The sequence below is a fragment of the Alosa sapidissima genome, chromosome 20, assembly GCF_018492685.1.
Source record: "Alosa sapidissima isolate fAloSap1 chromosome 20, fAloSap1.pri, whole genome shotgun sequence".
Taxonomy (NCBI): Eukaryota; Metazoa; Chordata; class Actinopteri; order Clupeiformes; family Clupeidae; genus Alosa; species Alosa sapidissima.
In genome coordinates, this window is record NC_055976.1 from 16,137,375 (window position 1) to 16,162,484 (window position 25,110).

Below are 25,110 nucleotides of genomic sequence, written 5' to 3' on the forward strand. Positions count from 1 at the left end.
CTGTCTCGGCTTTGAAGTGTTCACGACACCTCCCCAACAGAAAAAAAGACTTATAGGAACCTAATGACTAGGAGGAACCTTCTAGTATTACTCTAGTTCTTTTTGGTAAGGGCTAAAATCGTATCCAGCTTGTCGTTTTATTCTCGTGACCCTGCTGGGGTTCACGGTACAGAGTGTGTTCTAGTCTTCCAGACCACCACATGGCAGGTGTGTTCTAGTCTTCCTGACTACCACATGGCAGGTGTGTTCTAGTCTCCCTGACCACCACATGGCAGGTGTGTTCTAGTCTCCCTGACCACCACATGGCAGGTGTGTTCTAGTCTCTCTGACCACCACATGGCAGGTGTGTTCTAGTCTCCCTGACCACCACATGGCAGGTGTGTTCTAGTCTCTCTGACCACCACATGGCAGGTGAGTTCCAGTCTCCCTAACCACCACATGGCAGGTGTGTGTTCTAGTCTCCCTGACCACCACATGCAGAGCTGCCAACCCTCACGCATTGGATTGGCATGAGAGTGTGTGGAGCCAATCAAATTAATTAATTTCACGGTCAATGCGTGAGAGTTGGCAGCTCTGACATGGCAGGCAGACCTTATAGGCTTATGACAGGTGGACAAATCTGCACTAGGGTAGACCTGTTGTTTATTATATCACTTCTGAAATGTCATTTGAATTTGTAGTGTGTGTGAGATGTTTTATACAGTCAACACACATCCTCTACATACTTACAGCACACTGCCCCCACCTACCCACACACACAATACACACACACACACACAGTCACTGCTCCACTCCCCTCCCGCCCACACACACATCTTCACTGTCATCACTCACATACATTACATACAGTACTCTGCTTGCAATAGTAAGTCCCTGCCCCCCCCCCCCCCCCCCCCCCCCAACACACACACTTACATCATCACTGTCATCACTTCACATACATACAGCACACTGCTTGCTACAGTAAGCCTCCTCTACATACTTGCTGCACACTGCCCCCCCCCCCCACCCCACATACACAGCACATTGTCTTCAGGATCTTCTCCAACACACATCCTCTACATACTTACAGCACACTGCCCCCACCTACCCACACACACACTACACACACACACACACACAGTCACTGCTCCACTCCCCTCCCGCCCACACACACATCTTCACTGTCATCACTCACATACATTACATACAGTACTCTGCTTGCAATAGTAAGTCCCTGCACCCCGCCCCCCCCCCCCCCCCCCCCCCCCTACATACACAGCACATTATTTCATCAGGAAGCTTCTCCAACACACATCCCCAACATACTTACAGCTAGTGATGTAGTACTCGAGTCCGGTCTCGGACTCGAGTCCGGTCTCGAGACCAATTTCTGCTTTCTCGGTCTCGTCTCGGACTCGTTCCTTCAAAGACTCGGTCTTGACTCGGTCTCGGACCACAGTGGGAGGAGAAGGACTCGTAATTTCAGACCGAGTCCTCGAGACCAACGCATTTTTTATGTTCATATAAAAAAACAGACAACACATAACAACAATAATAATAAAATGCAATGTTGGACCGGCATTATTTGAATATGACATCCCATGGTGCAATGCAAAGATACTGCCGTCAGAGCCGTTTATTTATCTCTATGGCTCTGCTGCCGGTGAGTGTCTGTAGGTCAGCATAGTCCATATTAAGACGTTAAGACTGCTCCTCTAAACAATTCCCAATCTAGCTTAGTCTGTAGGCCTAACTGTTGATTATTAACTGGGGTGATATTAAATTATGAATATAAAAATAACTGAAATTCTTTTATGGTCTTGGTCTCGACTCGGTCTCGACTCCTAAAGGACTCGGTCTCGACTCGGACTTGCTTCCTCAAAGACTCGGTCTTGACTCGGACTCGACTGTATTTGAAAACCAACAGACTCGGTCTCGACTCGGTCTCGACCCTTCAAAGACTCGGTCTTGACTCGGACTCGGCATAGGCGGTCTCGTCCCCATCACCCCCCCCCCCCCCAATACACAGGACTTTGTCTCATGAGGAAGCTTCTCCAATACACATATTGCACACTGCCCTCTCCCCACATACACAGCACACTAACCCATCTCCCCTGTCATCCCCCCAACACACACACCAAGACCCCTGGCAGTTGGGTTAGCCCCTTGAGCCGTGGATCTGCCCAAGGTTTCTTCCTTGGTAAGGGAGTTTTTTCCTTGCCCCTGTTGCTCTTGGGTGCTCCTTGTTGGTGCCCCCCACCCAATCCCAATCCTCCCCCACCTTTTTTATGCAGCCCTTGCCACTTAATCTACTAACCCCCCCCCCCCCCCCCCCCATTAATGCACAAATAGGCTGACACCAGACATAATTTCACTGCATTTCTTACTTCCAGTAACTATATGCATGTGACAATAAACTTCCTTGTATCCTTGTATCCTTGTACAAAGAATGTGGCTTAGGTAAAGGAGTTCTTCAGGAAGAATGTACAAAACAACTCTTCTCTTTGAAGTCCCACCTACAGTAAGACTAGGGTTGAAGGAGCAGTCTATTTAAGTTGAGTCACCACCTGTATTTGGGACACCATCCATTTTTTCACCTCAAATTTAGTTTGCATTCTTAGTTTGCATTTCCATCTTGTAGCGGAAGGGAGAACCACATAGAAGTAGTAAGCATGGTTTTGGTCTCGAGTGTAATCTGTTATTAAGGATAATTATTGGATAAAAAGTTATCTCTGCTTTTGTCAGATATGTTGATGAACTTGCGTAAAAACATGTGAGTGAATTACCAATGGTGTAGCCTAGTTCTGGATTCCAAGACTAAGTACTTTTCATCATATTACCCCCTCATGTTTAGCTTTATGAAGTAAATGACTTTTGTTTTAATGAGCATTTATTATCCTGTGACAACCTGTTCAACCTCCTTCCCTCTAGACCAGGGGTGTCAAGCTCATATTAGGCAGTGGGCCGGATTTGTTGGAATGAGACCTCGTGGGGGCCATCACTGTCATGGTCATTATCATTTCTCTGCACTGGTATCAGCGTTGTTTGGTGATATACTCCTTTACTATACCCACTTGAGATCAAACAAGTACAAATAATCTACTACCATCATATCCTGCTCTTTCTCTCTTGAAACACCCTACTTCCAGGTCAGTTTTTTGGCCTCTTCCTCCTGACGATGGTTTGTAATGCTAGTTTTAATTAACTTGACAGAAATAGCTTATTACAAATTGTTAAAGACAACTGGATGTGAATATCTTATCTAACTATCTTATCTTATTATTCTTCCTAATTTTTCTCTTCCTGCCCAAAACATCTAGTGGGCCGTATGAAACCTGCTGGCGGGCCTGATCTGGCCCCTGGGCCTTATGTTTGACACCCCTGCTCTAGACGATACAGGACACTGTTTGCCAAAACCAGCTGACATAAAGACAGCTTCTTCCCCCAAGCAATCACTCTGTTGAACACTCTACAAACAACCCCCACCCTTACACTAAACAAAGTCAATCAACACTGTTCTGCTCATCTACCTCATGTGTACTTCAATCTTCAATCACAGTTACAACTTGCACTATTTATATTTAATCAGTCTATACTGATATTGCACTGTTCCCACCCTCTTTTCAATGTATATTGCATATTGCTTGTGCCTGCTGAGGTGTCCACAACTTGGCAACCTTGACAGGGACAACAAGAAGGGGTCATCCCCAGCAGTACTCCTATTACCCTATACCACCTTAGTGTCTATTTATTTGCAAATGTAGCCTACATACTGTATTTATTCTTATACATAACCATATTCTACTGTCCTTCATTCTATTCTAGGACAGTTCTATTTACCTCCTTGTGGATGAGTAGAGGCAGAGTTCGAATTACACTACGACAATCGGGGGGGTCAACTGTACGTATTAAAAGGCAGTTTTTTTCTTTTCAACTGAAATATCAATAGTGTAATACACTTGTGTGTATTAAATATAGCAAACACCACAAGTCTAGTAACTAAAATAGGCTGCATCAACACACACTCAGGTAAGCATTAATGTTAATAGAGAATGAGTAGCCTACAGTTGGCATTTTTACTGACGAAATTCATACAATACGGCCTTATTAGCGTGTGTCCGTGGGTTTCTCCCCTGGGAATTTTTGGCTAAACACACCATTTTACAGTAATGCAGTTTGGGAGGGACAGAAATGGAATTTACATTACGAGAATAGGGAGGGGGGGGGGGGGGGGGGGGGGGTCAAGGTCCTAATCAGGGGGGTCAAGCCCCCCTCCCCCAAAAAAACATAATTCGAACTATGAGTAGAGGCATCACTCTTGCGTTATTGAATGGCATTTTTTGCAGCCTATGGTATGCAACATGACATTGGCTGCAAATTATGGATATTGATGAAAAACATAAAATCTGTGGTTGCTTCTGAAATGGATAAAGGTTTGTTCAATTTAGGACTTAAATATTTTTCGATCCTATTGACAGAACTTGTGTTGTTGTACTCTTATTTCTGTCTCATATTGCCTTAACTAAAAAGTGGCTCAACGTACCCTGCTCTCCTCCATAGGATTAGTTTCACGTTTGTGCCCAAGTAGGCTAGGGCCTTGAATTTATCCAAACTAGACCTCCTCAATATCTTGTCAATGCCACATTTGATCCATATGTGCTTGCACCTTGTGTTTGTGGAACATAGACCGGCCCAGTATACTGGAAAGGACACACAGAAGGGACTTTAGTTTAATTATCATCAGTGACAATATTAGAGGGATTCAACACAATTAGAGGGATTGCTTTCAGGTCCTACACACACAGATCCTTTAGCACGCAAGATCATTGACCCATGGCGTGCCTGACACAAAGGACATGGTATGAATTGTGTGTCAAGCTGCTGTATAGTCAAACCTTTTGTAGCCTATTGCATTGTATTCAAGTGAACAAAATATAGTTCTATAGAACTGGTTTTAACAGAGGTGTATTGAGTTACACTGCATTGTATCGCTTATGCTATGGCAAAGCTGGTTGGTTGAGTTTTAAGGTAGGCCACAATGTGTGATAAGCCTACATCCACAGCACTGATGTGCACAAACCTTTTAATAGGTTACATTTGATGAGATTTCAGAAACTCACTGTAATATAATATTGTTATAATTGCTGACTGATGTGCTGATATTTTAGGGGAAACAAATAGGCCAGGTCAGGCATACTTCTGTGCAGTTGACACTGGTAGGCTAAAACAATTTGTTCTTCCTGTTCTGTAGATCTAATGTTGCATAATGAATAGCCTATTCTACTGTTTCAAGATGCTAAACCTTTGCTTTGGTCTCCGTAGGCCCTACTGTCGGCATTTCACTAATATGACTTTTTTCTTTTCTTTTTTTTCAGGAGAGGCACTCTCCGCCCGCTACAGGCGCACAGTATGCTGGGACTCTGCGGGCTCCGAAAGGCACGCCATCTTTAAACCCCAGAAGAAGGCACTGTTCTGCGCATCTGCGCCGGGGATAAAGATTCACAGTCTGCGTTGTGCGCTGTTTTTTGCCAGATTTTATACGTGTGGTCGGTTTAACGTACAAACGATCTATTGTTTATAGGAAACGAGAGAATTACAAACACGGTGAAGTTCTAGGTTTGTTCACTGCCGTATTGACATCGAGAATTTATTGGCGAAAAACAACGGCCAAGGCGTTGTTATTAGCCAGCTAGCAAGCTAGCTGCTAGCTCTCTGTTGTTGCCATTAAGATTCAGGGAGCGTTGTTCAAAAGGCGTATTATCCCCTCTTTGTTGCCATTTGTGCTGTTTGCTTCGGACTCGACTGCGTGGCTGCAGTAGGTCCCGACTTCTCCCCCCTCCCCTGCGGCCCAGCCGGAGATGAGTGGAAGATGTCCGTTTCGGGACTGAAGGCCGAGTTGAAGTTTCTGGAGTCCATTTTTGACCCGAATCATGAACGTTTTCGAATCATTGACTGGAAGCCGGATGAGCTGAGCTGCCAGTTCAACGTAACCGGAGAGAAGCTGCTAATCATTCACTGCAACATCACGGTACGGGCAGACGGGGGGAAGTATTTTCTATATTTCTTGTAGGCTAGCTGTTAGCAATATTCGCCTACCTTGGATGACAAGCTAACTGTGGCCCACTGATGGTGCCTTAGCGAGTTGGGCCTGAGAGTCAGATCTCGCATTTTTGTTGATCACAAGTCAGGACAGACAGACACGCAGACAGAAAAGACATTCATTGTACACCAGTGTCAACTCTTTGCAACATTTGTCGCAACACTTGGTTATATACATTACATCGACTACTGGTGTGTTGAAGATTGTTGCATTGCGACAATTGGGTTACTAAACATGTTTTTCTCGAGTTCATTGTGGTTCGCTAAGCATAAGTCATCTGTTACTTTTAGCTGTGCTGGCTAGCTAATGTAACGCTAGCATCAAATGTTTGGCTAGTAGGCAACACTAGCCACCTAAGGACTGCGAAGTAGCTAGCTGAAATAACCTGTGACGAACAACACTATGTTCGGTTAACTTAATCGTTCATGGGTTAACCATAGGCTTAGCAAACTCTGGTTCAAGGCCATATTTTCTAACAGAGAGTTTCCTTTCTGATCCTTTTAGTTGAACCGATATCTTAATGTTTCGTTAGATATTCAAGCATATAGGGCAGCGTTAGCTGTAGGTGGCTCTCAATTTCTGGCCTAACGTTAACACTGATACTAGTATGCTAGCCTTTGCCGTCTAATGAGGCCAGCACACGTTAGGTAATACACTTAAACTAAGATCACACAATCGTCATAGATCCTGGTCTAGGAAACTGTAGTGCAAATTGTTTACTTGACTGTTTAACTAGCGTTTAGCAGCAGGTATCAAAGTAAAATAAAAGTGGACTTGAGTTGGCGGTAGATTGTAATTATATCCTGTCGTTAGCTTCCTGACTAGCTAGTTAGCTAGCTAGCTCTCTTCCCGGTTAATTCGACTGACATTTCCTATCCCACGACTGGAATGTGTCACTCTTTGATGTGTTTGAAGGAGATTACCACAATTTGTCAAACGTTGACATACGGATCTTTGCGTAAACGTATCAACGCAGATTTGACCAATTCCTACCCTAGTTATTGTTAGGCAAATAACCTAGTCGACTAACTCATCAAGTAGCATTGACGTCACACTTAATTGCCATGCCTTGCTAACCAGTTTTCAGTTGTTTTACTTGGACATCATCTTTTTTTGGCATGAGTTTCGTTCTCTTCTCACATTATGTATCGCTTGGTATGCAGTTCTTGATAGTAGCACAAAGAAAGGGTGATGCTGCATGCACACTGAACATTGCAGATGCCCCCCGACATGGTGTATTCTTTTTCAAGTGTTCTTGGGAGTTGTAATGGCGCCACTTAGATTTTCTTGATATCTGCCCATAGGTAAAGATCATCTCGTTTAAACCATAGGGTCATTATCCTCTTAAGATTAAAGTGCCAGTTTGTTCCATTGCCACTGTAGGGGACATTTACTAGTAAAACATTCAAGTAGCTAGCTAAGCAGTGATGTTGGGAAGTCTATGCCCATTTGAATGCTCTAGCCAAGGCACTGTTGCCAGCCTCTCCTCTGTAGAACTGTTCCATTCTTCTCAGAAAACGCACATTGTAAAGTACACAATGGGCACTTGAGCCACTGCATTCTTTGTGTTGAACTCTGCCATGTTTCCTATGTTTCCCCCTCACAGGAATCGTACCCGTCGACCCCTCCAATATGGTTTGTGGACTCCGATGACCCTAGCCTGACTCAGGTGTTGGAGAGGCTTGACGATGTCCGAAAGGGCAGCACACTGGTAAGAATTCTCACCACGCCACTGGCATAGTAGTGGATGAGGAGGCCTGTAGAACAAGCTGGCTCGGTATTACTATGTAGTTCTGGATATGTGTGACCTAGTCGTGCATCAAGAAGGTGCTGGTTGAAATGCAGCAGTTACTCTTGTCACATGCTGCAGTTTCATCATTGTCTATGACAGTTTCTTCTCTTTTAAAAGGTGATTTGTGACTGTTGAAATTAGATTAGATTAGATTCAACTTTATTGTCACTTACCAGCTAAATTAACCACCCACCTGGGACACACACACACACACACACACATTATTATCCCCATGATCATCCCCATTTTCAACTATCCTTGTGACTAGTAGCTCAACTGTGGGTCTTTCTGGTGTTTCAAAGGCCTCAATTGCCCTCAGTTGACATTTGTCTTGGTTTCAGTTCGTTTCCACCCTCAAACTTGGAATCAAACAAGTCATGACAAAATCAAGCATTTACATGGAGAGAGAGAGAGGGGGGAAAAAGAATGAAAAAAAAAACCCAAGCCACCACACTAGCTGTCTAACCAGGACACGCAGGGCTTCCTTTGACGTAGTTGACTCCCGCGTGAAGAATTATTGGGCCAGGTTGCCTCTCAGCAGGGCACCGCAGTGGATGCACTGACGCCAATGGGCCGCCCTGCTGTTCACAGGCCCATCAGGAGCCATTATGGGGATAAATTATCTGCTATCTACCATCTTTTTTTTCGTTTTTGTTTATTTATTTCTTTATTTAATTTTTTTCTGTCTAGAATTTTGTCTGTGTGTGCGCGTGCGTCAAGGGTAGCGTCAGTGTGCTCAACACCAAAGCCCGGGCTGAAAGGAACCACTGGGGAGGGGAAAAATAAACCTGACTCAGAGAAGGGTGTGTGTGTGTGTGTGTGTGTGTGTGGGTGCGAGTGAGTTTGTTTTTCCTGAATCAGAAACTGCTTGAGCATCAGTCATCCCAGTACGTAGTTGTGAATGGGTGTGTGAGCTTCACTTTTGAAATGGCAGCAGATGAAGCCTTTTTATAGTGTGGGGATGGGCCAGGTGTGTGTGAGAGAGTGAATGTATGCACACAGTGACCGTTAAGTTGTTTTTCTGGTGAACTTGGTGGGGTTTGTTGCCCTTCTTGACTTCCTCATAATCTTCCTGATTTGTGATGTTGAGCTCTGAAGCTGGGAATGTTTAAGGTATTCTCGTAATGTTTTTATGCCCGGATGGCTCGGGGATGTTTCATTATCATCGTTTTTGATCCCGACTGACAGTGAGAAGAGATGAGTTCTAGTGCATCTGGGGCACGCTCAAGTAAGACTGTGTGTGACTTGAGTCAGTCACTTGAATGGGTGGGGTTCAGTCCAGGGTGAGGATTATTACAGTCAGTTGAAGAAAATTCAAGCCTGTTATGTACTAGTGTGTTATTATAGGAAATGTTATACGACATTGACTTCTACAGTCAACGTTTGCTCATTCGTTTCGCTTTTGTTTAAAAAAAAAAAAAAAAAAAAAAACATGACTCAGCTCTCTTGTCTATTTTGACTGACGCCACAGAGAGATGTGGGGCTGGAATGTCTTTGTGATTGAAACTTGGAGGGACCAGCTGGTTGTGCTGAAGAGCTCTGCAGCAGAGACTTGGGGGACGTGAGAAGGCAGGCAAACAAAAGCAGAGATCGGTTAAATGAGGTGGGGAGAGAAAATTAAATGCCACTGGCATGTGAACGCTCACTTGACTCCAGGTCAACATTCTCGTGCAGAGAGGCGAGATGCAGGTCCTTGCCTTGCCTTGTCTCTCTAATATGCATTCCTTCCTGTAGTGACACCAGTAACTATGTGTGGAAGTTAATATAACTGGGGGAGCAAGTGACTGAGCAATGATCGAAAAATGATTGTTGTGGTTTTATTTTGATTCATTTCATGCCTAAGATTGCATTTGACTGGCAGTTACAGTTTGAAAATTGTTTTTTTTGTCAGGTTATGCAGGTGACCCACATGAGTCAATCCCAGTGTAAATTATATGTGAGCGATTTTCACGTCACTGAGAATGGTGTGTCCCTCCTGCCCCCTTAGCTATAAATGATCCGTAATTGTCTGATGGTTGATGTTGACGGCGAATATACCAGTGGATATACAGTGTGATCTTTGGCTTTAGTTGAGTTTCGCTCCGTGTTTGTGCTCAGCCTTCATGATGAAGCTGACATACCTGCTGTGCTGTGGAGATCAGAGGTGGTGTGTTAAGTCTGGAGGAGAAATGGACTCACTGTCAGTGAGGGAGAGACCGCATCTGCATTGAACATTCACATCTGGGGTTTGTGTGTGTGTGTGTGTGTGTGGGTGTGAGTGAGTGAAAATGAGAGTGAGACCGCACTATCCAGTCTATTTTGAAGAGTGCTATCGATCAATATACTTACTGAGTATTGTGTGTAGAGTATCTGTGTACTGTTATCTGTTTGCATTGAAGAAACACATTATTGTTAGTTTAGAGGACTGGTCAATGTTGATATTGTGGTGGGCCGCCACAAATAAGTCAATGTATGGAAAACACTGAATATTGAATATCTCAGTATGATAATACCAATTTAAAAAAAATGTTTAAAATGTTAACTTCTTAGTGCACAGTGACTAGTGCTGGGCGGTATACCGGTTCACATTTTCGTTATGATATGAATTTTTAATATACCGCTATACCGGTGTATTTGATTACACAACGTTTGGAACGCTGCGCCGCGCGACAGTGTTTCAGACGGGACTTTTTACGCACGCACGCACGCACGCACGGTGCGACTGCGAGGCATAGTTATAGAGTAAACACAAAACACCTTAAGTTTTTCCCCTTATGTATGACCTTTAAGGCTTAATTTCTCCTTAGGTAAGGGGTTTATTTAAGGGTGTTACACAGGATACCTTAAATTGTTTCTTTAGTTATGGAAAAACGTTAAGGGATACTGCATTGAAAGGGATTTACACGAAAATTAAATTAAGATTGTTCAACAGCTGTAACAAGCTGGCTAGTAGGTGATGTCGTTCGTTAGCAACCTACCGAACACAGTGAAGTTTAATGATCTTATCATTCATCTCACTTTAAGAATATTCGCTGAAATTATCCAGGTAGCAAGTAAAGCATGTTATAGACAGGAACTGAGCAATACTAGCTGGCTAGTTAGAAATGATCCTGACTGTCATCAGTGCACCAAAACAAAGTTTTTTGTTAATGTTTTGCCTAGCGAACCGAACCGAAGCTCATGGCAGGCCACATGAAGTTAACGTCATGTAAACCACACAATAACAATAAGGCATGTTTCTGGTAGGCCTATTTGACAGAGTAAGCATATCAGTAGAGAGGTTTTATTTTAAATTGTATAATTTTCAAAAAAGTATAATTATTGCAAGTTGCACTACTTTTTGTATTGGTTTTAAGATGTTTGTGAAATTTGCACAGTAAAAGTTCTGTATTTTGAATGCAATTGTCTTTGCATTCTGATTAGATTCTTCATTAGAATCATGAGTGGCTCTTTGTAAACGGCATCATTTTCTGGGGCCATGCAAAACTGCATTACCACTAGTGTGGAGTTATTCTACATCATGACAGTAAAATAGACCATCCTTAGTCAATGTACTGCAGCAATTCCTCAATGCTGTGAACATCTGATTATGCATGAAAAAAAAAAATAGTCATATACCGTGAAACCGTAAGATTTTTGAAAAATACCGTGATCTACATTTTTGGTCATACCGCCCAGCACTAACAGTGACCATATATCATCTGTTTGTATTCATCCATATGAATTGTAGTATCATATTGCTATTACTGTCATACATAGTATGCATAGGTATAGTTATACATAGGAAAGTTGGGCCACTAAATGGCATTTCATTACATGTTTTACAATGGTATCTCAGTATGTATGTGACGCATAAATCAAATCCTTGAATATGTGTAAAAACGGACAGCAAAAAATACTAAAAATGGACTTGTTGATGCTTTAAAGCTTGCAGTGGCTATATTTTATAATATATAATATATATATTATATAATATATAATATGCTCCATACAAAAGCATGTGCTAAAATCCATTTTTAGAAACCCAGATGATGCTACTGTGATTCATGCCCATCTTGCTGTCGCTGTTCTCCACCAGCTCCTGCAGCAACTGAAGAGGCTGATCTGTGACCTGTGCCGCCTCTACAACCTGCCCCAGCACCCGGATGTGGAGATGCTGGACCAGCCCCTGCCTGCTGGGCCTGTCAATCAGGAACGCAAGGTAAGCAAAGACCCCGCAGCACCCTGTGTGCTGGGTTCAAAGATGGCTTCTATTGGTGTTACATGCAACACCGCTGGGAAATGGCAGTAGCAGTAAGGAGCTTTGATGACAATCGGAAAAACCTCACTCTCTCCTGCCTGGGTGGCTTTTTTTGGTCTGTTTTGAAGTTAGATTTTTCTCCTTTGAGATTTCTCTCAATTTTGTTTTGTGCCTACATGCTGAAGCCTGAAAGCAAATATGCTTGAGATGTTGGTCATCTAGCAAGAACAGTAGGGGTTTTTGATTTCTCCTCTGCTGGTTATCTAGCAAGAACAGTAGAGGTTTTTGATTTCTCCTCTGCTGAGCAAATATGATTAAGGATCTGTTAGAGATGAACTGTGTTCCCATGACCTGCCATCAGCTTTCACTAGCGACGCCTGTCTAGTGTACTTTAGCCTTCTGATTGGTTTAAACTTGATTTCTTGTTCACCCCCCCCCCCCCCCACACACACACACACACACACACACACACACACACACACACACACACACACTTGATGAAGCCACTCATTATGAATTAGTATTGAGTGCTGCCCTGTGACTGCTCCACATCATTATAATGATGACATTTCCACAGAACATGGCCACTTTGGGCTAATTATTCCATGTCAGAATGGACTTCACTATTTTAAGACATGGGCTACTCTTTGAAACAAACTCCATTATGCATGGGCAGAAAGTTCATAGACTGTGAATCTTGTACCAGAACTAATTGACACCGTTTATGGTATTTAGCAGAAACTTTTGTCCAAAGCATACAGTATATGAACACTGTATTAGTTAAGTATAATAGCTTCAAAATTATAGTAGTCATAATAATAATGATAATAATATATTTTGTATGAGTTTAAGTTTAATTTCGGATCTGCTCTCAGCAACAAACAGTCGTCCAAAAGACGCGTGCTGTTAATGGTGGTATTGTGTTAGCAACAAACGTGTGTAAGCAACGCATAATTAATTAAGCAGTGTTCACACTTTTGTTTCAGCTTAGGAAGATTAGTCACACCCTTGTGTAATGCTCCCAGGTTGTATTACACTGCACAGACTTTTTCTGTGTCTCCTGACTAATCTTGATCTTGTTGTTAAGAAATGTAATATGGCCGTCTAGGATGTTGTTAAGTGTACACACACACACCTCTGTCTTATTGACCTTGCCATGTTCCAGCTGATATTACTCACTTTTTCTAGCTTCCTATCCATTGCCTAACTCTCTGCCTGTGAAATAAAGTGTATCCTGAGACGCGGGGTCGTGAGTTGAGCCCAGACGGGTGAAATCAATAGAGGCATCCGGTGTTCAGGGTCAAGGAGGAAAAGGCTGTCTGGGTGCGTTTGTACGGTCCCCTGCCAAAAGCAGGAAGACGGGTTGCGTTTGGTGAACCCGTCGTGCGAGAGGTCTAAAACGTTGTTGAAACAAGTCCACATGTTCGTTCGGGCGTCACTCAACATGAAAGGCTCCCCTGATGGTTCATCTGATAAGGTTTGATGGAAGAATGAGGAAGAAGCTTTTGCGATTGGTCATAATTTGCAACAGTCCCCACCCCCATTGTTGTGTTTGGAGCCGTGGTGTCAGCTGAATGACATACACACACACACACACACACGCAGTCAGACGCTACTGCAGACACGTTTGGAATGCAGTCTCTCTATTTAAACGAATGGGTCAGTAGGGGTGGAGGTGAATAATACTGATTTGTCAGCTAAATCTAACCTCTCTCTCTCTCTCTCTCTCTCTCTCTCTCTCTCTCTCTCTCTCTCTCCCCCTCTTTCTAGCATGCCACCACAGATGAGGTCACCTCAGAGGAAGAGGAGGAGGAAGAGATGGGAGAGGTCTTTTTCCTGTTATTTTTTTTGTGTGTGTGTATATATGTACATTAGTGCATACTCCTGAACCCCTTAATGTTTAGTGTGCAGTTTAGGTCTTGATTTGAAGACATTGGTCATTCATTCATGAGCCCTTTGAACAAATTAACACATTTTTTAACATTGTCGCCTGGTGTTCCTGAGCAATTTTCTTCAAGCACTTATTTCATTTATACTTGGCAACAAATTATAATCCTGAAAAAATGTAAATCAGGCAAGTTTATTTAAAGATCACATTTCATACTTAGGGCTGAGCTACACCAGGCACGTAACTGAAGCGTTCCGTTCGCGTTGCGTCTGCTGCAACAATTAGCTTACACTGTAATCAATGGAAGTAGCTACACCAGACGTGATAGCGGCGCGTACGTTCGGAAAAAAAATAGACCATTCATCTAAAATGGATTTTACGCGTCGCGAACGGAACGCTTCAGTTACGCGCCTGGTGTAGCTTCGCTGTTAGGGCTAATTCAGTGTGCTTTACATAAACAAGCACATTGTTACCATCATCCAATCAGAACACATGAGTCTGATCATGTGATTGTCCAACAGCATTTTTCAAACTGTTGCTCTAATGTATTATTGAATTATCTTTACCATTAGCGTTTCCCACAGTACTATGAATATGACTATTGCTGTAGCTTTAGTCCCATACACCTGGCTGACGGGTTACCTGTGCATTCCTTCTCTCTGTCCCTGGACTGGCGGCCGTGCAGGACATCGAGGATCTGGACCACTATGAGATGAAAGAGGAGGAGCCGGTGGATGGGAAGAAATCGGAGGACGACGGCATCGAGAAGGAGAACCTGGCCATCCTCGAGAAGATCCGCAAGAACCAGAGGCAGGATCACTTGAATGTAAGTGCTCATTCGGTAAGGCAACCCTTTTTTTACTCTTCTGGGGGGTCGGGGAAAAGGTGTGGGTGGGTGTGGCTGTGTGTGTGTGTGTGTTACAAGTATGTGGCTGTGTGTGTGTTACAAGTATGTGGCTGTGTGTGTGTTACATGTATGTGGCTGTGTGTGTGTTACATGTATGTGGCTGTGTGTGTTCAGTAGTGTTATGATTGCACAGTTGTGGAGCATGGCATGCTTGTGCAGGTGTGTGTGCACGCTCGCTCCTGCAGGTTGTGCTAAATATATGTGGTGAAAGTGGAGCAGAGACGTGGATGTCCGGTGTCTTACTGCTCTGAGAGAGAGAAAGAGAGACCTCACTGCTGCATTTCGCTTGCTCTCTCTGCTCCTTCTCTCCCCCAATCTCACCCATTTCTCTCCCCTCCTCAACCACCTCAGCATTTCAGTCTTTCTCTCTGTTTCTCTCTCTCTCTCTCTCTCTCTCTCTCTCTCTCTCTCTCTCTCTCTCTCTCTCTCTCTCTCTCTCTCTCTCTCTCTCTCTCTCTCTCTCTCTCTCTCTCTCTCTCTCTCTCTCTCTCTCTCTCTCTCTCCCTCCCTCCCTCCCTCCCTCCTTCCCTCCTTCTCTTCTCCTCTTTCCTGTCTCAGCATCCTATTTCCTCTGTGTTGCTTTGCTGCATTGTGTCCTTTGCTTTTCAGAGGGTATTTATGGCGTACGTTTGAAGAGTTTTGTTTGTTTGTTTTTGTATGACCGCTCAGCCCTCTTCGACTGTTCTTTTTTCAGGACATATGACACACTAACCAGCGCTTTCTAGCCCAATCGCATTCCAACAAGGAGTGGCATTTAAAATCGGATGTGCAGTAGAAACACATTTGATTTCCACAGTGACCTTTTGAGTTCTTTGGGATGAATTTTTTTCCCTCAGAATCCTCCTTTGTTGCCTAAGGAACAGTATCCTAGTGTCATATTCACTCCTGTATGTCATAGACAATCTTGAGCAAATATGGTCTTGCAAAGATGATTGTTATACAAGATGGAGCTGAAATTGAATGACTGGCAATTTAACATTCTTTATCAACAACCACAAGCTTTGCCTGGTGGTGGACCAATCGTTGTTTATGGACCAATCCATTCATTAGAATTTATTCTCAGATGATTATTTATTTCTGGTTACATTTTTGGTTCTCTGATGTTCTGTTGTACCAGTGTGTATGTTATGTGATGTAAAGCGAGCTTTGTGTATGATCTACGTGTGTCTTTGTGTTTTACAGGGTGCGGTGTCTGGCTCTGTGCAGGCCTCAGATAGACTGATGAAGGAACTCAGGGAGATCTACAGGTCTCAGAGTTATAAAACAGGTGAGCTAACGGGCTAACTACCCTGCTGACCCAGCCCACGGGCTAGCTACATTTCAGCTACCCGTGTGACTGGCTAGTAAACCCAATTACTCTACAGACTAGTGGGCCTCAGTGGCTAGCAGGCTTAAAATTACCCCAGAACACAGGCAAACTACCCTGCTAGCTAGTGGGAAAATTGTCCCTCATGGTGGCAAGCTCTCTCACTTGCTGGCAGGCTTACTACCCGTCTGACAGGCAGGCTAATTGGCTTAAGGGCTAGCAGGCTAACTGCATAATTGATGCAAAGCTGCACCAAAGGCCTTGTTTACGTCTACCATTAGTTTTCTTATCTATATGATCTACAGAGCACACACTTTTCGTGTTATGAAACACATCGCTGTAATAAAAAGTGGACACACTACCATAAAAGAATAAAGAAATTGCTAGTAGTTTACCTGAGGTTACTTCATGCCATTCTCCTCCTACTACTCTCTGTGCAGGGATCTACTCAGTGGAGCTGGTCAACGACAGCCTGTATGAGTGGCACGTCAAACTGAGAACGTAAGTAACCTCACCACCTTGGAAAAGACGAGCAACAGTAGTTCATTCGATTTATCTTTATATGCTTTTCACCTTATATTCAGTTATATGCCTTATTAGAAATGAACCATGTCAATTCAGCATTTATTAAATTAGAGGCCAGGGTCCCTCTCGCTTTTAACAGAGGCACTGTTTGGCTTTAAACCGCTTAGGGACTTGCCTATGACAAACCAGGTGTAAACCGATGACTTATATCTGACTGATGACCGCGAACTAGACGGATCCTCCTCAGCTGGAGTGAGATGAAAGCCTTCAGGCACAACAGCCTTGTGGCTATCTAGAGGTCTCTGGTCTGTGGAGTCCTACTGCACTGCTATCTAGTGGAGGAATAACACAATGATATATGGACCAAACACGCCGTTTTAGACTCCAAGTTAAACCTCATCGTGCAGCGAATTTCGCTTAGCTTTCATTGAGGTTGAATGAGGGCAAAGTACGCCCTGATTGGGTGAATAGACAACGAATTTGCCTGACTAAGAATTGCCTGACAGTCTGACTAAGATGGCGGAGGGTGCGAGAGCCGTAACATGAAAACATGTATATGATTAAAAGGGGGATTCTGGACGAACATTGTTGCTTATTTCAACACTAATTGTTGTTTATATATCAGACAAACGTAGTTGTCCAAATTGACCACTGAAGATGGTCTAAACACAGGCCAGCCACTAGCATTTTCATACATTACATTACATTTTACACCTAGCCAGGCAGTTAGGCTACATGTTAGCATGAAAACACAGGTATGAAATACATGATGTCTTTGTGATGTTATTTCCATGAAGATGAATTGTTGTTTATATGCAATGTCAACTTAGTTGAGGCATAAAGACCCCTGTACATCTTCATTAAGTAGTTAAACTTTTGAACTAGCTGATAGCCCAATTAGCTCGCTTGCCAGTCACAACAGCCAAACAGCTGTAGGTGTTTCGCTGTGTGGAAATTGTCCGTTAGTGTTTGTTCTGTGTTAAACCTCAGTGTTAGTTCTGTTTTTTGGGGACTGGTCTCCTCCTTGGTTCATGGTCTTTGTGCCTTTGTTTCAGTTCTGTCTTTGGTGGCTTGGGCTGTGTTTCTAGACCTTGGTTTGCGCTGACGATTGATTTCTTTGCATCTGTGTTTTTGGAACAGGGTAGACCCTGACAGCCCCCTGCATAGCGACCTGCAGGTCCTGAAAGAGAAGGAGGGAATGGACTACATCCTGCTCAACTTCTCCTACAAAGTAAGACCCAGGTCCCTCTCTCTTCCACATGTGTGCGTCCTTTGTGTTAAATAATGAAATGTGGCATAGGCAAGGCAAGGGATTGTCAAAATGGTTTGCCAAAAGAAGGAAGTGTAGCAAACATGCAACTGACCCACTTAGGCATGTTTGTTAACTCTGTTAAACATTTCCTGTGCTTTGGGTAGTGTTTTAAACTCTGTGTGTTTCTCTCTCTATAGGACAATTTCCCCTTTGATCCTCCGTTCGTGCGGGTTGTCTCTCCTGTCCTGTCTGGAGGGTGAGTAGCATTTCTTTCTCCCTCTCTCCCTTTCTCCCTCTATCCTCCCCCCTCCTCCCTTCTGCTGTCACCAAGCTAAGGGAAGGGTTTGAACCCAGGCCTAATGTGCCTAGAACTATGTTCATACGAGACCGTATTGTTATACTATTTTGACTCTTTTTTTTACTAAACGTCAAAATGTTTTTTGAAGATATTTCTTCAGCTAAGCCCACAAGCTCTCCAGCAAGTTTCTGCTGTGGCAAAGCTGGCCCTGGTCGTTCTTGTGGGAGTCTTTATTTATCTCTCTTCTCTTTTAGTTATGTCCTTGGAGGAGGTGCCCTGTGCATGGAACTTCTAACCAAGCAGGTCAGTCAGGCTTTTGGAGATGGTAATATGCAATAGTTTGTTGAGTAACAAGAGTTGTTGTATTAATCACAAACTACTAGTGTTTCTTGTAGTTTGTGATTAATATATATTGTGTGTGTGTGTGTGTGTGTTTTGCAGGGCTGGAGCAGTGCCTATTCCATTGAGTCTGTCATCATGCAGATCAACGCCACTTTAGTCAAAGGAAAAGCCAGAGTGCAGTTTGGAGCCAATAAAGTGAGCAATACTACTGCTAAGCCAAACTATGTGTATTTGTGTGTGTGTTTGTGTCAATCCACCAAAGTGTGAAATGTATGGGACCAGACAATTGCTTCTTCGAAAGTGTGTGTGTGTGTGTGTGTGTGCGCGCTATGCAAAAATGATTACAATTGTAAGTTTGTGTGTGAGAGTGAATGGGTGCACAAGGTCTTAGGTCTAAATCTCTCCATCAGAGCTTACCAGATTGCCATGTAATGTTCATAATGTGCACGCAATGGGGCTGTTGTACTCTGTTGCTATGCAAAACTGCTTGTTTAATGGAGAGACGGTGTCCTGTAATCATTGTGAGACACTGACCACCATCGTGCTCTAAATACGTGTGTGTGAGGGGAAACTGAAACCTTAATTGCTACTTTTCAAAACTAAAGTTAACCTCTGTGATGGACTCTTCCAGTGCCTGCTGGTCATTTTAAACTAACAAGTATCCTCTGACGTATCCCTCTTCCAGAACCAATACAATCTTGCCAGAGCACAGCAGTCATACAAATCCCTTGTGCAGATCCACGAAAAGAATGGTGAGTGCTACATTTACATTCAGTTTCCCCCAAAGCCACTTCCAACAATCAAGGTACCATAAAGTTACAGTTCAAGTACCATAAAGGTACAAAAGGTTCAAGAGTGCTACCTGTCCACTCGTACACTAGTGTTTCACCCAAGGGAAATTAACACACTAGTGTTTTACCCAAGGGAAATTAACACAGAAGGGCTGTTGGAATGAATGTTGGAAGTCGAATATAAATCGAATATATTGAATATTTAAAAAATTAGTATTAGTCAAATTTTTGAAGAAAAAAAAATGTTTTACTGTGTTGGCGAATATGTGAAAACGAAATTCTTTTGTCATATCTAATGCGCAATCTAAAAATGTCAGAAAGCATTATGCACCCATTGAGGTCACCACTCTCTTGACCATTTAAGCAATGGGTGGAAAGTTGTTGGATTTACATCAGAAAAAGGAACAAGTAGCCTACAGTCTTTATCTGCAGAATATGTAGGCTATGGGCCAAATGAAATATCACTCGAGAAACGAGCAGCCTGAGTGCACATCTGGTAACGCTACACCCTGACGAGCTAGGGAGGTAAACGGTCAGAGGGCGAGGAGCCACAGCTAAAGCAGGCAGGAATTGACCTACCGCTTTTCGGCCTCGCTCCTCTATGTCTGGTGTTTCTGTCACTTGTCTGATAGGCTAATTTGCAGCGTAATGGATCATGGACCTGCAGGCCGATAGAAAAAAAGAAAGCAAACTTATCCCCAATCAAGAAATACTTGCTAATTTGGCTATCAAACATAGAGGCATACAGTTAAGTGGTAGTGGTATGAGCGTTCATTCAGTGTGTGTGCGCGCGTCTGTGCGAAAGAAACTGAAACCACTCAAGTTGCAGATATCGTTGGTATAGCCTTTGGCTGGACTGAGCTTTTGTTCAATATAACAAGTCAACCACACGTTGATAGTGGCATTGGCAATGCATAAGACTGTTTATACAGTGTATAGAGAAGCATAGTAAATATTAATAATAGGCGAAATTTGAGCATTAAATATTCAAATATAAATCGAATGGGATTATGGAAGAAGATTGACAGCCCTAGAACTCACCTATCTTAACACCACAGGACTTAAACCGCAAGACTTAGTAGTCTATGCCTTAGCAATGCTATGTCAGGTTGGTTTCCTTCCCCATTGCGAAGTCAGGAGTTGGCTTGCGTGTATGGCGGCGTAATGTGATTGCATCAAGCTAATTGTGGTGGTCATGCCCTTCTTGCTACACAGAGGAAATGTGTCCAATTGAATTACTTCAGCCATTTGCTATTTGTTTAACTTTATAGGCACCTTGCTGATATGGTTTGTTTTGTTGACGTTCGTTGACACTAGCTCTAAATAGATTGGCATCAGGCAGTTTGTGCATAATTGCTCCCCAGAAGGAAAACTTTTTTCAAAAACAAAGCTCTTGTTCTTGAGAAAAGTTAAACTGCCATTGACGTCAAAGTTCCATTCTGTGACCCCAGCTGTGGCGCAACTGGCTGGGGCACCTGCACCGTACGCTGGCGACCCGGGTTCGATTCCCGCCCCGTGGTCCTTTCCGGGTCCCACCCCGACTCTCTCTCCCACTCACCTCCTGTCACTCTCTACTATCCTGTCGCATTAAAGGCATAAAACCCCAAAAATATATATACAAAAAAAAAAAAGTTCCATTCTGTATTTGATATTTGTTGTAGTAATCTCCCGCTGTACCTTAAAGGACCTAAAGTACCTTAAAGTTTTAACTATGGTCAATGTGTGTGGACAGTAAACAACTTCATTCATTCATGTTTTTTTTTTTTGTTTTTTTTTTTACTTATATTGTCTGTTAGCTGTGTTTTTATGTCGCCAGAGTGGCAAAGATAATTTCTAGTGTATGTAAATTCAGTGGACAATATCTAATTCACAATCCCCTCTTTCTGTGTGTGCGTGCCTGCGTGTTTGTGTGTGTATGGTGTGCGTGTGTGTTTCTCTGCAGGCTGGTACACACCCCCTAAGGAGGATGGCTAGACGGTGGCCATGTTGGCATGAGACCTGGGGCTGGGCCGGGTGTGTGTTCATGTCGTCGTCGTTTCTCCCTTCTGATTTTACTCTTAATTAGTTTGCTGACTGGAGCTCTTCAGTGGGGTGGTCCCTCCACCCCTCCTCCACCTCCGCCCCACCCCACTCCCCCCAGACTGGTTTCACCTTTTTTGACCTTGGCAAGCGGACGGTATCAGAGTCCTCCCCACTCCCTCCACCCCTAACTGACAACCACATCATGTAACCTCAGAAGAAGAACTCTCCCCTCGTTTTCTCTCTCGCTCTCGCTCTCGCTCTCTCTCTCTCTCTCTCTCTCTCTCTCTCTCTCTCTCTCTCTCTCGCTCTCGCTCGCTCTCTCACACACTTTTGTTTTCATCCTTTTTTTCGTCAGCAGCGTGATGGCTGTGATTCCAATGGACAGAACAAGCTCCTTTTGACTTCAACCATGTTAGTAGTTGTGGACTGGACTGCAAAAGAGGGGGGGAAAGAAAACAAAAAAGAAGAAAGAAAAGATGGAAAAAAGAAACAGACAAGCCCACTCCTCCCCCTCCTTTAAAAGAGTGGCATGGGTAGGGTGGAGTTTGGTGACCTGGTGAGTTTGTTGTGGAGAGGGGACGCTAACGTATGCTGTGGTTGGCTTCTGTGATGTTCTGTCTATTTGTACGTATGTATTTCCCATACACCGAGACTCCCTGTATTGGAATAAGATGTTCTAAGGCTGTCCCCCGTTTGTTTTGCCTGAGGCCTGTACGCGCAAACCACGATAGCATGGAGGGGTGGGAAGAGGCCGAGCATAAAGGGAAAGTAAAATGATCATGGAAGGACAGTCTCATGGTGGGAGTGGTTGAGAACATGGAAGGAAGGAGATTGCCCTCAACCATTGCTTGTCGCCTCCTCAAGCGTCTGCGTGATTGGCTACAACCTGGCAGTTCCCCTCGTGGAGAAATGACCAGGCTTAGCAGCGGCAAGGTTTGGTTTCACTCACTGTAAACTGTAGTAGAATTTAACTCCACATTGTAAACATTGTACTTATGAGAATGAATCTTCTTACTTTTTTCTGTTTTTCTTTCTTTTTTTTTTTCTTTTTTTTTTGTCCCTGAGGTATTCTTACTATATGTGAGTGGGTGGGGGAGGGTACAGGCTACATTTCTTTCCTCATCAGAGCTATCTGGACCAGTGGCACTTGACCTTGCATACAGAAAGTAATGCAACTTTGCCAGACGTTAAATCCATCTCTCCTTGTGGACGTTAGGAAAGCGATCAAATTCAGAGGCATACCTTCCAACCCATGTTTTCTTGTAAAGCATTTTCATGACTACTGCTGTTATTGTTTTGTTTTCTTTCGTCTTAGTTTTCCGTAATAGACCGAAATGCTTATGTCCCTCAGCTATTTCTCAATGGCTGTGACACTGCTTTCATCTTAATGCCTACGGTGATCATTCCTCTATAACTAATGTTGATGGTGTTGCAATAAGCGCAGTTGTGCTGGTTAATTCCTTCACCAGTTCATCACCACAAACACAGGACTTTTACTTGTTTTGGTTTTGGTTTGGTGACGTCCTCTGTCCAGCTCATATACGATAGACAAATTTAAGTGACAGACTTAACAGAACTTCATTATTAGTTGAATGATTAACACAAGTGATCTTTGCTAGTGTTTGCGTCATGGGGACTTTCTACCAGCGGTTGTCATTTTGGACTGGAAGAGATTGATCAGGCTATGAGACACTGAGTGTACGGGCAGGTGTGGAGACACAACTAGCATCTGTTCTCGTCAGTTTGAGGACGAAGCGAGTGACCGAGAGCTCCCAATGGATGCACACGAAACATTCACGTCCACACCTAATGTCTGCTCAACAGAGAAGCCACCTGTGGATTCCTTGTAAACACACCCTGGTTAGCATAACTATGTGATCTTAGTTATAATGCAGTACTAATATGCAGAATTCCTCCCTGCGTTCTGTTGCCAGGGAAGAAGTTCAGAGACTCTGTTCATTCCTCATGGACAACTTCTAGTATGTCGTCATAAGGGCTCTGGATTAATATACCTATCTAAGTGGACAGTCGAGTCGTTGGACAGTCTGTCTCACTGGTGATCATGTAGTCCATCCTAAGATCAGACTTACCCACAGGTGTAAAGTCGGTGCGATTTCGTTGACTTGAATGACCCTTCATATCGAATGCCCATATAGTGATTTGCCCCGGCTCTTCCCACAAACCGCAGTGACGAAACACAAACTGACTTCCGTGGATGATGCACCTGAACATGCTCCTCAAAAACACGCATCATGTAGGAACTACCGATTGTGTTCTCCTTCCTAACATTGGGAAGTGTTAATTTCTCCATTGTTTTAATATCTCACCCCTTTTTCCAGTATAACTTCTACTCCATTAATACTCAAGGAATACTCTCTTGTTGTAGGTGGCCCCAGGAAATGACCTTTTCCAGTGTTCAGGAAGATTGTTTTTTTTTATTATTATTATTATTATTATTATTATTATTATTATTATTATTATTATTTTTGATTCTCTGAGCACTAATGTGTGCTCCGAGAGTCCAGGGACAGGCCTTATTTTGTTCTGTGTTGATAGATGTCAGTTGGTGGTTCCCTACCCAAGGCTCCTACTAGAGCTGACTGTTGACATTGCAAGCAACTGTTGTATTAATCCAAACCATCCTGCCCCCATCTCCTGCCGCTATTCTTAAACACACACACTCACACACTCTCGTTCAGACTACTGCCCAAACGTACTCGCCCCGAGCTCCCGGACCGGACCAGAGTGCATCATCATGGCAGCCGCATCACTTTTCTGAGTCCTTTTAGAGTTCCAGTGGTCATCAGTCCTCCTGATTTCCACTTGTGCGTTCCACGCAGGCTGTTATCTCACTAACCGTTGCTGGGGTCCCGGTGTGTGTATGTTGGGAGGGGTGGGCTGGGCTGGGCTGGGCCTTCAATATGTACTGGTTCAGGTCATTGGCCCTTTGTTGTTATTGGGTGGGTTATGGAGTTAAGCACTGTTAGCATGCTTTTCAATTTTTGTTTTATTTCTTTTTTTTTTTTCATTGTAAGTGTAATTTTGACCATGTACAGTAATTTGTAAACTTGCATCAAGTTTATGAATAAAGAATTTTAAGAAATAAATGTTACAATGCCCTCTTGAAGTATTTTTTTTCTTAGAATCGAGATATCTTTATGAAATAGTTTTTTTTACTTGTTCACCAGGTGGCAGCCGTGTTAAAGTTTTAGGGAATCTAAAATGGCATGAAAAGTGTTGAAATCCTGATTAAGAATTGAATGCCAGGAACAGACACTTTGCAAGTTTACATTGAATGTGTCAATCCAATTCTTCATGATGTCCAAAAGAACTTTTCAGCAGAGGACTCTTGGTTGTAGCCGGACAGGAATGAGACACCGCTCTGTGTTGTGACAGGAAAATAGCAGCTTTTATTTCACCATGCACCTCAAAATAATCTTTTATTTAATGTGTATAAGAAGAAATGTGTGTGTCATAAGGCTGTGTTTACACATGACATATTTTTCGAAGCTGCAGCACCCATTTACACATTATTAAGTTGCAAGCTTGGTCTCCTTTTGTGCTGGCCACTAGAGGGCACCAGAGGGCTGTGGGAAGTGTTTCATCAAAGGCCTGACTTAAATGTGTGTGTGTGTGTCTGTTTCCAAGTAACACACCTTAACATCTTCAGAGAGAAAGGTCAGTCA

The 25,110-nt window shown here is 43.3% G+C and overlaps 1 protein-coding gene across 2 annotated transcripts; it reads left to right on the forward strand.

Moving 5' to 3' along the window:
• Window positions 1-5,415: 5,415 nt before the first annotated feature.
• Window positions 5,416-24,536, forward strand: LOC121694384 (ubiquitin-conjugating enzyme E2 Q2-like). 2 transcript variants are annotated; one of them, XM_042074535.1, is made up of 13 exons: window positions 5,416-6,010; window positions 7,689-7,793; window positions 11,932-12,054; window positions 13,864-13,920; window positions 14,667-14,807; window positions 16,071-16,155; window positions 16,635-16,695; window positions 17,860-17,950; window positions 18,169-18,227; window positions 18,524-18,572; window positions 18,711-18,806; window positions 19,297-19,363; window positions 21,345-24,536. In XM_042074535.1, exons 1-13 carry the CDS (start codon window positions 5,852-5,854, stop codon window positions 21,374-21,376), a joined length of 1,125 nt encoding a protein of 374 aa, XP_041930469.1. In that variant the 5' UTR covers window positions 5,416-5,851; the 3' UTR covers window positions 21,377-24,536. The 2 variants fall into 2 exon arrangements, with proteins under 2 accessions (XP_041930469.1, XP_041930468.1); XM_042074534.1 differs by having other exon boundaries at window positions 5,417-6,010; window positions 14,667-14,822.
• Window positions 24,537-25,110: the final 574 nt, after the last annotated feature.

Bases quoted from the DNA above. Each gene is read 5' to 3' on its own strand.
- LOC121694384 (XM_042074534.1), top strand. From the start codon at position 5,852: ATGTCCGTTTCGGGACTGAAGGCCGAGTTGAAGTTTCTGGAGTCCATT. The intron at 18,573-18,710 runs GTCAGTCAGGCT...TGTGTTTTGCAG, and splicing joins TGGAACTTCTAACCAAGCAG to GGCTGGAGCAGTGCCTATTC. The intron at 18,807-19,296 runs GTGAGCAATACT...TCCCTCTTCCAG, and splicing joins TGCAGTTTGGAGCCAATAAA to AACCAATACAATCTTGCCAG.